The sequence below is a fragment of the Fusarium redolens genome (assembly GCF_020744475.1).
Source record: "Fusarium redolens strain MPI-CAGE-AT-0023 chromosome Unknown BKA55scaffold_20, whole genome shotgun sequence".
NCBI classification, from domain to species: Eukaryota; Fungi; Ascomycota; class Sordariomycetes; order Hypocreales; family Nectriaceae; genus Fusarium; species Fusarium redolens.
In genome coordinates, this window is record NW_025763683.1 from 312,966 (window position 1) to 328,418 (window position 15,453).

A 15,453-nucleotide genomic window follows, 5' to 3' on the forward strand; every position below is an offset into this window, starting at 1 on the left:
TCGGTGGCGCACCAGACAATACAGATGGATGGTCCCGCACCAAGATCGACTAGCTGGTGGCCTGCTCTTTGGGGAAAACTCGCAATGTGATATCCGTTGTTTCGTCTCACTCGTCGTTTGAACGCAACTGTGGCTGGGGCCGGGGGGAGGGTGGTTATCTGTCAGTCCCTGATCTTGACTGGCTAACAGTTAATCAGAGCACTCCGAGCCACTGACCCCTCATCCGATTCGCCATTCATGGCGGCTAGAACACAGTTTTGTACTCCCAACCAAGCCGGCAAGCAACAAAGCAGCTGAACCAGCTTGACGATAAGGAATCTGAATAAGTTTGGTGAGCTCAACAACGAGAAGTGTTGCTAAAGTTCTGTTCAATACATATCTTGTTTGTGTCGACAGCTCGCAGACCAACAAACTCAGCAATGTGGAAATCCTTCTTACTATTAGAGATTAATTAAGATTGAAATTGATTGATAGCCTAGAATCATAACCAATTGATACGCTTCGATCATTTTAGCTCATTGAAATCTGGTGCTCTCCTGTCCTGCCTAAATTCGCTGTACGAAACAGGGTTAAGAGTACCCTGCATGAAGCCCTGGACTGGCTCGAAAATATAGCCATCAGAGCGTGTAACTAACCCTCGGTAGTAAGCGACTAACGTCTCTGGATGCGGTACGATTCCCCAATCCAAATAATATAGAAACAAACGCACAAGACGCCGGAGCTCAGAAGCTTTCACGCCTCCGATCCGAGCATAGGCTACAGTACGAAGAAAGGAGTCTGATAATCCCTTGCACGCCACCGTTGCCGCTGTGATCAGGAATCTATGGGCGGTGAAGGAGTTAATCAGAAAAGCAGGGAATATGCTGCTCAGGCGATCGATGTAGTACATCATGGACAGCAACATTGCAGGCGTTAGAGCCGCGTGTTTGGTAATTCGAGAAAGGTAGTCTCTCACAGTGATAGACGGCTTCAAACTAAGAAATATATAATGTTAGGTGGCATCACACCCTTCATTCACTACTACTTACAGAGAATGAAAGGGCGTGAGCCCCTTTGACAGGAGTGGCACACTGTTCTCGTCGTTCTCGCTGATGGCCTCTTCAATTACTGTGGAGACCATAAGGACTAGGTCTTCAAGATCGCATTGATGGTAGAACTGTGGCAAAATCTTCGCTGTGATTGCGTCGCTTTCGATTACAATGTGGATCTCAAAGATCCCTCTGGTGCTGATGGTGAAGTCGCCTGGTTTGAAGGGAGAAGAGGCCGAAAGGACAGGCGATCTTGGGATCGCTAATACCGATGACTCTCGACTTCCTGAGTCCGCTGTTCGCATTGTGTGTAAGCTCACAGCAATGAAGGGCGTTTTGTTTGCCTCGTGGAATCAACGCTGTAGAGCGAGCGAACCAGAAAAGTACACAAAGTGACAGGGCCTCAAACTGCCAGACTTATGTTGATAGGCCCACTGTTTGAAGCGTCATTGTCTCGGGACAGGGAGTCCACCCCTTGTCCTGACACCGTGACCCAACTATCAGCATCAGACTGAAATTAGTGCGGGGCTCGCGAGTCTATGGCTCTACTTGTGGGGGCCCAGGGGAGGGCCACCTAACAGCCCCAAAATAGGTAGCACGAACATCAAAAACAGCGCGACTGGATCCGACGCTGGCCCCTCCATGGGTTCTGGGGTCAGGTCTATTTTCGGCTCCAGTAGAGGGGGTTGAAGTCTTGTCACAGGAGTCTCATATGGACATTGACGTTGACTCCGAATCGAATCACCAAACCTCTCGCGGGACGACGTGCACATCCATTAGAGACTGGTGAAGATGTTGGCTCTGTCACCTCGCCAAACGGTCTCGGAAGCCAACTCTGCCCGAACACATCCAACGATCAGCTTGCCACCGAAGCGTATATAGTACCTGTCCTCCCGCTCTTGTCGCTGCCTCCCCCACACTGCTGGTGCCTCGCTGGCGACGGTGCCTCATAATTGTAATCCATGCTGACTACATTAAGGTGGCGTTCCACATAAGAAAAGATCGTTGGATGCTTATGCCGTTCCAGAGGCATGGTGAAGCTAGGCTTGAGATGGCAAGTTTTCGATGAGGCATCAGAGAAATAGACACAATCAACTACGAACCTGAATGAGCCGTCTGGGATGGTGCCCTCGGGATGGAGACGATAGGGTGATCATGGTGGGTCACGGCAGAGGAGTTGTCAATTTAACGTTTCTGGTAGAAGGTAGAACGGACCGGGCTCATCGGCATACCTCGGGTCCATGTTACAATGTCGTCTGAGATGCGGGCATTTTCGTGTAAGTTTTGGTTAACTTGTCAACGAAAAAGGAGGCGACGTGCATGATAGGTAAGCAAGTGGATCACCAGCCTCATGGAATCATGCCTCCAAGCTTGCAATTGGAATTTTTCAGCCACACAACATTGTTCACCAAATGAAGATGCCCCCATTGACTCTGTCTTCGGGGATCTTGAAAAAAAAAAAAAAAAAAAAAAAAAAAAAACACGAAGGATGCGACGCGCCGTTGCAGTGTATGAGGTCCCCTTCAGTACTTGATGCGCTGATGCTACCGCGTAACTTCACGGCGGGATACTATTTCTGGTCTAAGGAAACTCAGCGACCTAGGAGGATGCTTAATTATTTAATATATCCTCGGCTAAGATTTGCGTTCATCTTCTTGCCGGCCTCGTGACTTCAAACATACAACTAACCGGTTACTGGCTAGTTGCGGCGCGCCTCCAGTCAGCAAGCGATATGCCAGAGATTTTATCAGGGGACACCCAAAGCTTACGCGGCTTTTTTTTTAATCGCAGTTACGACAGTTAGAGGGCTAAAAGTAAGGGTCTGGATACTATTCACGGCTGGTTTATACTCATCTAGGATACACTCGTTAACTAAGTGCGGCATCGCCGAGCCAGATGTCTATAATTTTAATTGGATTAGCTTCATGATGGGCATTGCCTTATCCTCTGTAGCTATAACAAGTTCAGGAAGAGTGAAAGGCAAAAGAATGTGCAGCATAGACATAGCGAATGGACCACGAAGATCCAAGGGATCGATTCCCAAGGCTAGGCGATCCACGATTTATCGTTACTGCGGGCCAATATCATCTGTCGGCTTTATTCCGAGAGAGCAGCCTACCAAGAGATTAAGTAGTATCTACAACATAAAATTCTAGACCAATAACTATGCTGCGTGCTCCATCGCCTGTCTTTTGAGAAGTGATAAGGCATCCAGACCCAGAAAGACGCCGACGCGCAGAAAAGGAAAGAACGCGGCAAGGTGGTCCGGTATAGCAGGACATAACACACACATGTTAAGCAGATAAGGAAACCCTTGAGGAAAGTCATTTTGATTGCGATTTAATGGCTTTTAATATTGTGGTGGCTCTATAAGCATGATTGTCCGTCTAGGTGCAATTCGGTGATCTATTCGCTTGTCAAAGCCACTCATTCGTCGTGCCCATTCGCGTCTTTACATAATATAGCCTGTGTTGAGAGCTAGTAACTATTCAGTTCGTCTTCTCAGGGTCCCGCTTAGCCTCTAGCTTGGCTCTCCGTTCCTCACGTTCACTAAAGCGATCACCGAATAGGTCGAAATGCGGCCGCATGATGATAGTGTACTTGACAAGCTCCTCCATGCAGTCAACAACGCGGTCACGATTGGAGCTGGGCAGCATGCGACTGCCTTCACCTTCTGCGGTGAATTGTGTGAAGGCCTTCGGGACGGAGCTTTGGTTGGGAATGGTAAACATTCGCATCCATCGGCCTAAGACCCGTAGAGAGTTGACAGCATTGAAGGATTGCGATCCGCCGCTTACCTGGGCAACTGCTAGGGTTCGCCCTTGTGTTGGGCGAACAGAGCCTGCCGATAGCGGTATCCAGTCAATTTGCTGCTTGAAGATGCCCGTCTAGAAGCCCATATTAGTACTGTGGTATTGCGTCGTTGGCAAACAGCATCTTACCAAATTCCCATGCTGCTCTGGGCTAACCCAGACATGGCCGTCACTCCATCTGCTAAGCTCCCTCAGTTCCTGTACCTTGTCGTGTGTGTGTTGTACGTCATCTTTCTGCGGAAGGCCGGTAGGATCATAGACGCGAACATCGCAGCCGAGACGGAAGAGGATCCTAGAGCACTCATAGGCAAGTAGGCGGGAATATGATCTATTGAAGCACGTTTAATGCAGGGTTCAGACGTCGGATTTTAAGTCACAGTCGCAAAAAGAAATACAAGAGAAAGGAAGAAAAAGATTCCAAGAAAACCAATCATTGTGAACTAACCGGCTCCTCATACTGCCATACAAGACGAGAATACGTAATCTATCTTGGCCTGGATTGATGATATTGGACTCGACCAGTTTCAGCGTTGTACTCAATTCCAACTCTGCGACCCAGTCGACAGCTTCGTGTGTCTCGTCCAACAGAAACGGCCGGTAGCGCTTACGCACGTCTAGATCATCGTTCTCTGTGGAAATAGCGAATGACTGGCAAGTATATCCAGGTTCCGGTAAGAGATCTACACGTGGTCGTGAGGCAAAAGAATTGTTAAGATCGCCGTGGCCATTCATCGTGCTGGAGGCGTGGAAATAACGGGACGGTGATCGCAGTAGACTAAAAAGAAAATTTGGAAATACCGAGGCCGAGAAAGAATAGAAGACTCGGGTAGCTGGTTTTGCTAGCATGTCTGCATGCCTGGCGAGACATTGGCTCCGGTTAGAAAGCGACGTGGTGTCTACCCTTCCTTTATAGTAAACCCTTGAACCGGAAGCCCCGACACGTTTGCTCCCGCTCGGTGCAGTTAGTGGCTACAAGGATCATTTAGTCCCTATCAGCTATCCACATCTAGCGGACCCCAATGCGACATTTGCGCCTTACCCACATTGCTGCCCTGGCTTGGGGGCCAAAAAACTTGAGACTTGAATGGGTGGGATATCAGCGGATTTTGGTGTAAGCCAGTCTCAAGTTTTTTGACCACCGAGGCCTGGGCGCTCACGGAAGCCACCACAGGTATGCACACGCACACTACTCCAAGGTAACTAACAGAATAACAAATAAATGAATTAACGATATAGCATTTCATAGTAGGTCATTTAACAGACCAGACGGCGGGTTCATATTCGTCCATCCACTCCATAAATTCGCCGCCCGCCGTTGCCCAGCCCTTGATTCCTTCCAACAAAACCAAGCTTCTCATCTCGCTGTCGCCGCGATTGGCGATGTAGTCACCGAACCAACCAGCAGCTCGCGTACCGCGCCCACGTGACGAAGCTGTGAAACACGATCAGAACCCTCTCTTTACTAACTTGAAGTGAAGGCAGCCAAGCCAAGATGGCCTTCCAAGACGGACAGGAGGCAGCCCCTACTTACAGCAATACCAAATTATGTTGCGCAAACCCGCGGCCTTGAACACACCGTAAAGCTTGGGGATTGTGGGATATAAGCTTTGGGCAGGGAGGTTGATGGAACCACGAATCGTCCCGCCCTGAGAATTGTGCGAGTCAGCGGCATTGTGACCGTACGTGATAGATACCGAAGGGTAGCAAGGCCAGACTTACTTCATGGTCATTGCGTCGTAAATCAATGAGAACAAAGTCCTGTTTGGCAACGCTGCTAACTTCCTTCATCAACTTGAGGACTTCTTCGCGCGTCATGCTTCCCGGTTGATGTTCTGGAGCCGATATGCTGCATGCCATGGTGCTGTACTGGCCTGCTGTTGTGAAGCCATTGTTATGGTAGTGGAAGGTGCCGAGTAACTTTTCAAATATAACGAACGGGTCTTGGAATCTTGATAGGTATGTCAAATGTCTATGGCTCGCACTTTTGTCTGTAGGAAACTGTCAGCTTTTCAATGGCTGGGCAGGGTCGCCCAGACCATCGCGGAATTGCCTTGCTACCACTTACCGTTTCGTCCTGTCGGAGATCTGGTCACGGAGTGGGGTTCAGTGGCATTGGCTTACCTGGAGAGCCTGTCATGCCCCGCCTATGATTGGATACCACCCCCAGTCGGTAACACTCACGTCCTAGCTCCTTCGTGCTATTGGAATACTCGTCCATGATACGGGAGCTGTCCCGATGCGGAGGCATTGATTTGATTTGCGTTGGCGGTGCCTGTCATGCCCCGGACATGATTGGGTAAGAATCACCGTAGTGGAGAAAAAGGATCCTTACCCATCCGGGTTTTACCGCCTAGTCATTTCATGCGACGAGAGGCTAAGACACTAGGGGGAGTGTGTCATGTCCTACTTGTGATTGGCAGACTCCGACGTGGCGACCGAATTCCACAATCTCGGGCTTGGTGGAGGCCGTAAGACAGGGACTAACATATGGCTCTTAAATCACCAGCCCTCCTTTCATTGAGAGCGAAACAGGCAGATCAAATTCTACCTATGACCATTTGTCCAGCAACAGATACCAACAACCTAATAACATCGAATCGATTCGAGATCATGTCAGCAGAACCAAAAAATGAGCATGCCCTGTCCCCTACGGAGGAGCCTTGCGTCGGGAGGCCCAACCCCGACTTGGAGAGCCAGACCAAGGATAAAGTAGAGTCAGTATCCGCATTCAAGGCCCTTGGATGGCTTGATCGATTTCTCGCTCTATGGATCCTCCTGGCCATGGCAGTTGGCATTATCCTAGGCAATTTTGTACCCTCAACGGGACCGGCGTTACAGAAAGGCAAATTTGTTGGTGTGTCAGTGCCAATTGGTGAGTAAGCGCGTGGGTTGTCCGTGCTCAGTGGTTCGAACGCTAACAACATTTACCTGTAGCCATCGGCCTCCTCGTTATGATGTACCCAATTCTATGCAAAGTCCGATATGAGTCACTGCACAAGCTTCTAGCGCACCGCGAGATGTGGAAGCAGATCATGTTCAGCATCGTCATCAACTGGGTGGTAGCACCTTTCCTCATGGTAGGCCCGCCTTTTAACCCCTTTTGATGTCCATCCAGGGCTCATTCTAACTAACACTTAACCAGCTCGGTCTCGCTTGGGCCTTTCTCCCTGACAAGAGCGAATTGCGTATTGGTCTAATTCTGGTTGGTCTTGGGAGATGTATTGCCATGGTATGTATACGGGCTGTGCACTCTTTGAAAATATAAGAACGTAGGAACTGATATTCAGGTTTAGGTTCTTATTTGGAATGGCCTGGCCGGCGGCGATAACGAATACTGCGCTATACTTGTTGCGATTAACTCCATTCTCCAAATGGTCATTACCGCACCTCTCGCCGTGTTCTTCATTCGAGTCATCAGTCATGAGACTGGCATCAACGATGTTTCATACGAGGTGGTTGCTACGAGCGTCGCGGTTTTCCTTGGAATTCCACTTGCTGCCGCGATCGTCACCCGCTTTACACTGCGCATGGCGGCTGGGCCCGAGTGGTACGAACGCGTCTTCCTCCGGTTCGTGGCCCCTTGGTCTCTGATAGGTCTACTATATACCATTCTTGTCCTTTTTGCATCGCAAGGACGTCAGGTGGTACACCAAATCGTCTCGGTCGTCCGCGTCGCTGCCCCGCTCGTGGTTTACTTTATTTCCATCTTTTTCGTTACCCTTTTTATCGCTCATCGTATGGGCTTCAGTTATCCCCTCACTGTAACGCAAAGCTTTACCGCTTCAAGTAATAACTTCGAATTGGCTATCGCCATTGCAGTTGCTACCTTTGGCCCCGATAGCGACCAAGCACTCGCAGCAACTGTTGGACCACTTATTGAAGTGCCCGTTCTACTCGGTCTGGTATATCTCATGCGATGGGCACGGAAAAGATGGGCGTGGAACGTATAATGGCCATTAATACCTGGTAGCTTATATCAAGGCTTATGCAGGACTGTTTGCACAGATAAACTTGTAGGGTTACACGGTGGATTCGTATCCAATAGATTGGATTGTACAAAAATGGACCGGGCTTGTTGTGTTTAAACTTGAGATAAACAAAATAGAATTATGTGATTATTACTTTTTACTCCGAGCCCATGAACACATCTGGGATGTCATGTGTGGCTCTATGAAGCTATAGTACAACGATTGAACGATATCAGGGCTATGCTTGCTTATAGATGACACGGAATCACCCTCTCTGCATCGCTTCGCATCTAAACACAGGGTGTTTCGAACTTCAGTTTCGACCTGCTTCTGACAGAGGAACAACGATTTAATTAAGCCATCTTATCCAATATTTGGAACACGCTGGAATTTTGAACAAGACAGTCATCTGATTCTTTACAGTGCAACAGACCACGGACCTGGTCCGAATCTACATTGTTCTGCAGCCCGGCAATAATATCAATTGCCGTCTTGCAAGACAGTCCTCTGTTCCAGTGGCCTGAGATGGAAATGGGCGAGTCGGGTGGGCAAAAGCAGTCCGTTACTGGTGGGAGTATGTCTGTACGGCTACCCGGATCAGGGAAGTTGTCATTGCAAATGAACGAGATGCTCGTACGATCTGGGAGTTGAGCGGTGTATGAATCGTAGGAACCACCCTTCTCGTGGTCGCGGTTATTGGTGGCGACGCAATCTGTCTCTGCCATATCTGCTGACGGAGTAGACCTAGCAGTAGCTGAAGTTGCCAGTCCGCAGCTTGGTATAGACGAAGGGGGATTCAAGAGGGGTGTGCTTGGAGGCGAAGGAATATCGTCTATGTCCTGAGGATAGGTCGCGATTGTGTGTAACATGTCGGTAGATGGCTGCTCCATCGCACTATATCGTTGTCCGCAAGGTGAAGGTGGATCACTGCCTCTCTGCAGAGAATTCCGAAGGTCTAGATTTGGCTCAGTGCCGATAGACCCCACCAGCGAGAGGTGATCATCAATATCGTATTGCGAAACCCCTCGGAGATGGAGTAGGCCACGGAGACTTTTATTCTCCCATACGACGGCCTGAGCCACCCGCTGCATCTCAATACTGGCCTGAACGCCCCGACGTTCGTAATCCTGGAGCTGCTGTTGAAGCTCTTCAATAAATTGCCGACGCCGCGCACGTGAGCAACGCTGGTTATCGCGATTCTGAATCGCAGAGGCCGGGATCCGGTTCTATGTGCGCGAGCAAGTTAGAGGTTATTAATCAGCGCAAATCGGCATAGTATACCTTTCTAGGCATGGATAATGCTAAGATGATGTTCAAGATTTGGAAAGTAGGCTCACGTAATGTAGAGCGTAGTTTGACAGAACGGAGAATGCTCAGGTTTGGTGTTGGAGGCGTTGAACATCTGTCCAACTCCACCCTGCCACACGAACATCGCCGGAAGTTGCACGTGGGACATGTCGGAAGTGGGGTTGATGTCTGACTCCCTACTCCCACACAAGGATATCTGTCATGCCCTGATCATGATTGGCTGGAAAGACCCAGCCAGGTCCGTAGCCTCAGGTTTCAGCTCACCATGCCAAGTGACTCCAAACCAAACCCAAGGTACCATCTTCACACCTGTGTCACCGCCTAATTGCTCCACTTGCTGGCGTCATACTCGTCGATCCACTCTGTGTACTCGCGGCCAGCTGTCGCCCAGCCCTTAATGCCGCCTCGCAGAATGACGCTTCGCGTCTCTTTATCGCCCTGGCTGGCAAGATAGTCTCTGAACCAGCCGGCGGCTCGGGGTCCGCGTCCCTGAGATATCTATGATGGTTGGAGGGGTCAGGGTTGACCTGTGCGTTCAAAGAGAGCAAAAAAGCAGATCTCGACGCAACACCTTCCAACCGTAGTGATGCGCGGACCAAAAAACATACCATGCTGTAGTGAAAACTCCTATAAGTTGATTTAATCGAAGAAAATGCATTTTTTCTATCCCAGGCGACCTGTAACGGCCAAATGTATGTATGTATGTATATTTTTCGTCCGGGGGCCGTGAGGCCCGTAAAGTCCCCTATTGGGGCACAGGACGTGCTGAGCTAGAGGAATTACAGTCTATCTATACGCTAATTACAGAGATATTTGGCCCTAACGGGGATTAGTCATCCGCTACGCGAGATTAGTCTTCCCCCCAGAGTCCAATTTCTGCGAACGCGTCAACAAACTGCGCTCTATCCAGCATATCAACAGCACAAATGGCGCATCTTATCAAGCTTGCTACCCGTCAGCGGGATGACCAAGCGCGGTTGATGAATGACAGCCGCAAGGTAAGCCTGTTTTTAGGCGATCGTGAGCCTCTAAACGCGGTTGTCGCGGGGCTGCCTCCGAGTAATCGCAGTCGGATGGAGGGCGTATCAGCGCCTTCCATTTAGCTGCAAGCATATAAGAAAGAGGAAATGTAACAAAAGAAACGTATTGAAAATAAAAAGAGAGTGAGAGAGAAAGAGAGACGCAAGTGCTTCTCGAGTCGTGTTCGCCTAGTAGCGAGGGCAGATCTTTCCAAAGAACGCGCTGGCCTTGGATAGGTCGATATATTTGGTAAAGTCTTTTCCTATTGCTAGATTGACCGCTGCATTCGGTGAGGGCGCAAGCCTCATCCGATGACGCGGCGGTATCTTTCTGCAGTAGAAGATGTGATCCGGTGCTTTGCGTCGGCCACATGAGCAGACTAGGCGTGCGTCGACATGGTCGAATCTCTCGTGATACGCGGCGAAGTCCCCGTGAAGGGATCTCGCTGCCAGAAGATGGTGCAAGGCTGCGCGCGGGAGCGAGAGCTCCGGCGGGCAGCCTGTAGTCGCCTTGAGATTGAGCCTCTTATACTGCTCAGGGGCAGAGGTCGACCACCACGTCTCGAATGCTTCTTTCGGTTTCTGTCTTGCGATCCTTCGCAAGTATGCTAGTGTTGGCTGAGCCTGCCTAGGCTCGGGGGCTGATGATGCTGCTTTGGCCAGTTTATCGGCCTGTTCGTTGCCGGGGATGTCGGTGTGTCCTGGCACCCAGCGTACCTGTGTGGCTCCATGCAAAGCCGCTAGTGCCTGAAACTCGAGAAAGACGTCCTGTGAGGAGTCGGAAGGTGCGCCTCGCAGGCATGTAGCAGCCGCAAGATTGTCTAGGCAGATTATGATGTTTCGTGAAACTGATTCTTGTAGGTTTAGAGCGGCCTTCAAGCCCTGGAGTGCCCCTGTAGCTTCGGCATCGAAAACCTCTGCAGGTCCAAGGCGACCTGATCCGTGGAGAACGGGGAGACTGTCCTGATGAATAGTGAAGCCGTAGCTGGCAGCTCCCTGAGAGGACAGAGAGCCATCTGAGTATACGACTAGGGTTAGCGGGTCGAGTGACTGCACCCAATGGAGGAAAGTGTCGGCCGTTTCCTTCTTCGATGCTGTCTGCAGTGGTGGCATTTGTTCTTGGTTGAAGCGTTGCTGGATGAGCTTCGGTCGCGCGCACGGCGCAAGGAGCTCATCTGTGCGTCGAAGACGTGTTCGGAAGCTGCTTTCCGTCTGTACTTGATATCTTCGTTTGATGAGGTCGTGGTAAGCAGGTTGGCTGGGCGGACGCGTTCGACTCGCCAGAGGGTGAGCCTCATCAAGCGATTTGAGCCGTGTAGAGAATCGGAGTCGTCGTGCTTCAAGGAGTTGCGCGACTGGCGGTATCCCACTTTCTCGGTGGAGAGCAGCAATAGGTGTTGTCTTCCAGACGGGAAGTATAGCTCTCATAGACTGGTTCATGGCTTTGGTCATTCGCTGTATGAGATGCTGGTTGCTTGACGGTAAGTCTTTGGTAGGCTGACTCCATTGCGGCCTGGTTGTGCCCGGGTACCAGGCCTCGGCGCCATATAGTAGCACTGGCTCGACACATGCCCTGACGGCACTTCGTACGGCAGCCGGCTGCGGACCGTGTTTCGTGTTGGTAAGTCCTCGCAAGTGGTAGGCCACAGCTTGGGCTTTCGTCGCCCACTTTTCAACATGGATTCGGAACGATAGCCTGCTGTCAAGCCAGATGCCCAGCCAGCGTAGGGCTGGCTCGGGATGTTTCTCGATATCTCCGTGACGTACCGGTGGAGCGGTCCTGAGTTTGCTACGAGAGAAGTGCATGACTTCAGTCTTCTTCGAGTCGAAGGAGACGCCGTTTGTCGCTCCCCAGCGCACCATCTCGTCTATGGCCCCGGAAGCCATAGCCGTAGTTTCGTCTACTGTGTCGCCTATGGACAGGATGGCTGTGTCGTCGGCATAACCAAAGCGGCCTTGGGGGTTGCCCAATCGGTAGATAGGCTCTGTATAGAGCAGGAAAAGAATCGGCGATACAGGCGACCCCTGAGGGAGGCCGCACTCAAGAGGAGAGGAGGATGTGAGGGTATCTTGATATCTGACACGGGCCGATCGGCCACTCATAAAGGACCCAGCCCATCTAGCCAGATGATCGGGCCATCCTTGTTCACGTAGACGCAGAACCAGCCTGTTTCGCATGACGGTGTCGAATGCGCCTTGGATATCCATCGTGACCAGAGTGGCTACCTTCTTGCGGGCAAACGCCTCTTCGATATCATGGATCAGGGCGGTCACTAGGTCTGTTGCCGACCTTTTGGGGAGAGCCCCAGCTTGTTGTGGGTGAAGGACGCTGTAGTGAATAGCTGCCCATGCTAGACGGCGTGCGATCAGCCGTTCTAGACCCTTGCCGAGGCAGGAGAGCAGAGAGATAGGTCGCCAAGCCCGTGGCGACGTGAGATCTCGGCGTCCGGGTTTGGCGATCATGACCACTTCCGCCTCCCTAAATGGTTTCGGGTGGTGGCCTGCAGAGAGGCATCTCTCGAATAAGCGGCGGACGTGCGTCCCGATGATATGCCATACGGATTTAAGGAGATTAACGGTGATGTTGTCTGATCCAGGAGATGTGTTGCCTGTATGGAGGGTTGCATACTGTGCCTCGTCTAGGGAGATTTCGATTGGAAACGGGACCAGTCTAAGAGGAGAGACGAGCATCCAAGGGTCCTGGATGTCGTCGTCTGCAGTTCGTCGTTCCAGCGTGGCTCGGCGGAGTGCGTTAGCCTTGTCTATCTGAGATTCGTAGACGACATCGTCAACCTGCAGTGGTGGCGGCTGGAAGGGCCCTGGGGACTTCAGCCACCGAACGGCTTTGAAAACAGAGCTACTGTCGGAGAAGGTGTCGATGAGATTCCGCCAGTAGAGCCTTTTGGCTCGGCGGACTACGCGATGGAAGTCTCGTTTGGCGATTTGGACTTCCTTGTTGAAGCCAAGGGGGTAGAGTCTTCTGATTGCACGAAATGCAGCTGCGGCGCCGGCGCATTCTTCGGTCCACCAGGGAGCAGTTCGTGCACCCTTCCGTTTGGGCCGGCCAGCTGCCTTCGCTGCCGATGTTAGGAGATTCACGAGTGCAGAGGCAAGCTCATCAAGCTCGGATGGGGTCGAATCAGCCGTGGGGAGTCCAGCGGCTCCAAGCTCTACGATCTCAGCGAATCGTTTGAGCTCGTCATCTGTTGTCACCCGAACCCGGCCTGGTTGCATTGGGGCTAGTCCCGCATCGGGAAGGGTAAGGCTGAGTGTGAAGTGGTCAGAGCTAGTGGCAAGGTGATCTTCGACGGTAGCTTCAGCAAGTGGCATATTAGTAAAGGCAAGATCGATCGTGTTGCCGTGTGGGTTTGTTGGAATATCTGGAGTGTTAAGTAGGTCGAGATCATTTTCTGATGCCCAGTCTGCAATCTCTTGGCCACGGTTCGTCGCTTGTCCCGTCTGCCAAGTATGATGTCTGGCGTTAAAGTCACCGGCGATAAGGCAGCGTTCCGGAACAGGCCATCGTATCAGTATGTTCAGGGCATCACTCTCGTCGTTTTGACGATAGAAGTTAACTATCGTCATGCCGTTGATTGTAAGCCATAGAATATCCCGAGTCTGAAACGGCCGGATCTGATCAGCCAGGAGCCTTGGGTCTCGTCGGACATATGTCATGACTCTAGGTCGAGTGTCGTTGCCGTCCCATGTCTCGACAGGTGTGAACGTGTCGTATGCGGGATGGGTTTTAGTCAGGGAGCGAGTGTCTGTGTGAGCAGTCCACGGCTCCTGTAAAAGGGCGATGTCGTATCGTTCCGAGTCGGCCAGCGCCAAGGCGCAGTCGTGGGCCGGGGGGATCTTGCCGACGTTGGCCTGAAAGATCCTGAGCGGCTTCTTGTTGTTCTTTCGTGTCTGCGAGTATCTATTCCTGGTCAAGAGGACGAGTGATAAGAACTATGCGCCGTTTTCGCGGTGAGCCTGGTCGGGGATGCTCGGGCTCCTCCTCCGCTTCGTAGCCCGCCTGAGGGCTTGTGGCCACCATGATGCACGAGGGTGCTCCTGATGCCGCTGGACTTGGACCACGAATGCTCGGCTGTTCGTGCGATGCGATGTCGTCGCTTTGTTGGGCTTCCAGATGCGACTCTGGTTGTTGTGCTAGGTGTCGTTGTCGGTATACCTCTGCGCCAACGGTGCGGACATGTCCTCGTTGCTCTTTGGTAAGTCGGCGGAGCACGCCGTGCACTCTCTTCGGCCGAGCTGGGCACTTATGAAAGTTGGCTTGGTGAGGGCCTAAGCAGTTGATGCACTGTTCTGGTGCAGTGCAGTTGTCTATAATGTGGCCAGTCTTACCACAACGTTGGCAAACTGGCTGTCTATGACAGTTGCGGGCAAAGTGGTAGCCCCAACACGTCTCACATTGTCTAGGTCGGTCGGTTTTGTCAATCAGTCTCGCCGCGCTGCTGCCAAAGAGCGACCAGAATCTCTTTGTGGGCTTCAGAAAAGATACAAGTAGGGTCTTGGTCAAGGGGCTATCCGAGAATTATCGCGAAGGACATATATCAACAGGCTTAAGCCCCGTCTGGATTTCTATCTCGTCGCTGACGATGCTGTCACTATCCACCTCTTTACCGTGAAAGTCCGTCAGTCTTGTGGGGAAGTCTAAGACTACATAGGTGAACCATTCCTTGTTCGTTTCTACTGTCGTAGCTCCCAGTTCAGCCGCCCACTCGGCCTGCTTCTCTACGAGAAAGTCACGTGTCTCAGAGTCGGCAGTCAGGACGGCCCATCCCGATCTGACCTGGAAAACCTGTCGAATCTTGTCCGAGACAGCTCCAACTTTTTCCTGAATCAGGGTTCGGATTGCATAGCTACTGTGGGCTCTGGCCGGAGCCCCGGCTTCTAGACGGATGAAGACGCGGAGGTCTTGTCGGGGTGGGGCGATGGTCCTTGGTTGCCCTTGGCGATGAGGTGGATCTGTTTGGCGGCGTCCATGTTGTTGTTGTTGTCTGTGGGTTAGACGGCCACGGTCAGTGGGAGGCGAGGCAGCGGCTACGCTGCTGTAGGTAGGCTTGGGGATAGTAGGTCCGGCACTGGAGAGCTCTCGTTTCCAGGAGTCGAGGAAGCTGTCGGCAAACTGTTGAGCGAAACGTCGATGCGGTCCGGTGGTGAATTGTTGTGCGGCTTCTTCGAACTTGGCGCAGAAGGCCTGGAATACCATAAGTTTGGCATTGTACTCCTCTACGCGTTCGCGCGCGAGATCATTGGCTGATTCGATGATAGAGACTGGTTGCTGTTCAAAAGTCGATGAGGGGCTGGCGCG

At 51.6% G+C, this 15,453-nt stretch overlaps 5 protein-coding genes across 5 annotated transcripts; 1 reads left to right on the forward strand and 4 right to left on the reverse strand.

Annotated features, from left to right (window-relative positions):
* Window positions 1–598: 598 nt before the first annotated feature.
* BKA55DRAFT_469177 (cyclin-domain-containing protein) lies at window positions 599–1,180 on the reverse strand (the record flags this gene model as incomplete). The annotated part of the gene is made up of 2 exons (XM_046186130.1): window positions 599–974; window positions 1,029–1,180. Coding segments are annotated over 2 exons (528 nt in total), but the record flags the coding sequence as incomplete, so codon positions are not given.
* Window positions 1,181–3,371: 2,191 nt separating this feature from the next.
* Window positions 3,372–4,700, reverse strand: BKA55DRAFT_581379 (flavoprotein-like protein). Its single transcript, XM_046194044.1, has 3 exons — window positions 4,287–4,700; window positions 3,971–4,169; window positions 3,372–3,916 (listed from the first exon to the last, which is right to left on the reverse strand). The coding sequence occupies exons 1-3, from the start codon at window positions 4,685–4,687 to the stop codon at window positions 3,518–3,520; spliced, it is 999 nt and encodes a 332-aa protein (XP_046043622.1). The 5' UTR covers window positions 4,688–4,700; the 3' UTR covers window positions 3,372–3,517.
* Window positions 4,701–5,042: 342 nt separating this feature from the next.
* Window positions 5,043–6,191, reverse strand: BKA55DRAFT_581383 (Rhodanese-like domain-containing protein). Its single transcript, XM_046194045.1, has 4 exons — window positions 5,725–6,191; window positions 5,561–5,698; window positions 5,373–5,487; window positions 5,043–5,273 (listed from the first exon to the last, which is right to left on the reverse strand). The coding sequence occupies exons 2-4, from the start codon at window positions 5,696–5,698 to the stop codon at window positions 5,092–5,094; spliced, it is 435 nt and encodes a 144-aa protein (XP_046043623.1). The 5' UTR covers window positions 5,725–6,191; the 3' UTR covers window positions 5,043–5,091.
* A 260-nt stretch (window positions 6,192–6,451) lies between these two features.
* Window positions 6,452–7,791, forward strand: BKA55DRAFT_524680 (sodium bile acid symporter family-domain-containing protein; the record flags this gene model as incomplete). Its single annotated transcript, XM_046188733.1, has 4 exons — window positions 6,452–6,713; window positions 6,776–6,918; window positions 6,984–7,070; window positions 7,135–7,791. The coding sequence occupies 4 exons, from the start codon at window positions 6,452–6,454 to the stop codon at window positions 7,789–7,791; spliced, it is 1,149 nt and encodes a 382-aa protein (XP_046043624.1).
* Window positions 7,792–7,952: 161 nt separating this feature from the next.
* BKA55DRAFT_581388 (uncharacterized protein) lies at window positions 7,953–9,132 on the reverse strand. Its single transcript, XM_046194046.1, has 2 exons — window positions 9,091–9,132; window positions 7,953–9,035 (listed from the first exon to the last, which is right to left on the reverse strand). The coding sequence occupies exons 1-2, from the start codon at window positions 9,100–9,102 to the stop codon at window positions 8,163–8,165; spliced, it is 885 nt and encodes a 294-aa protein (XP_046043625.1). The 5' UTR covers window positions 9,103–9,132; the 3' UTR covers window positions 7,953–8,162.
* Between the last annotated feature and the right edge of the window lie 6,321 nt (window positions 9,133–15,453).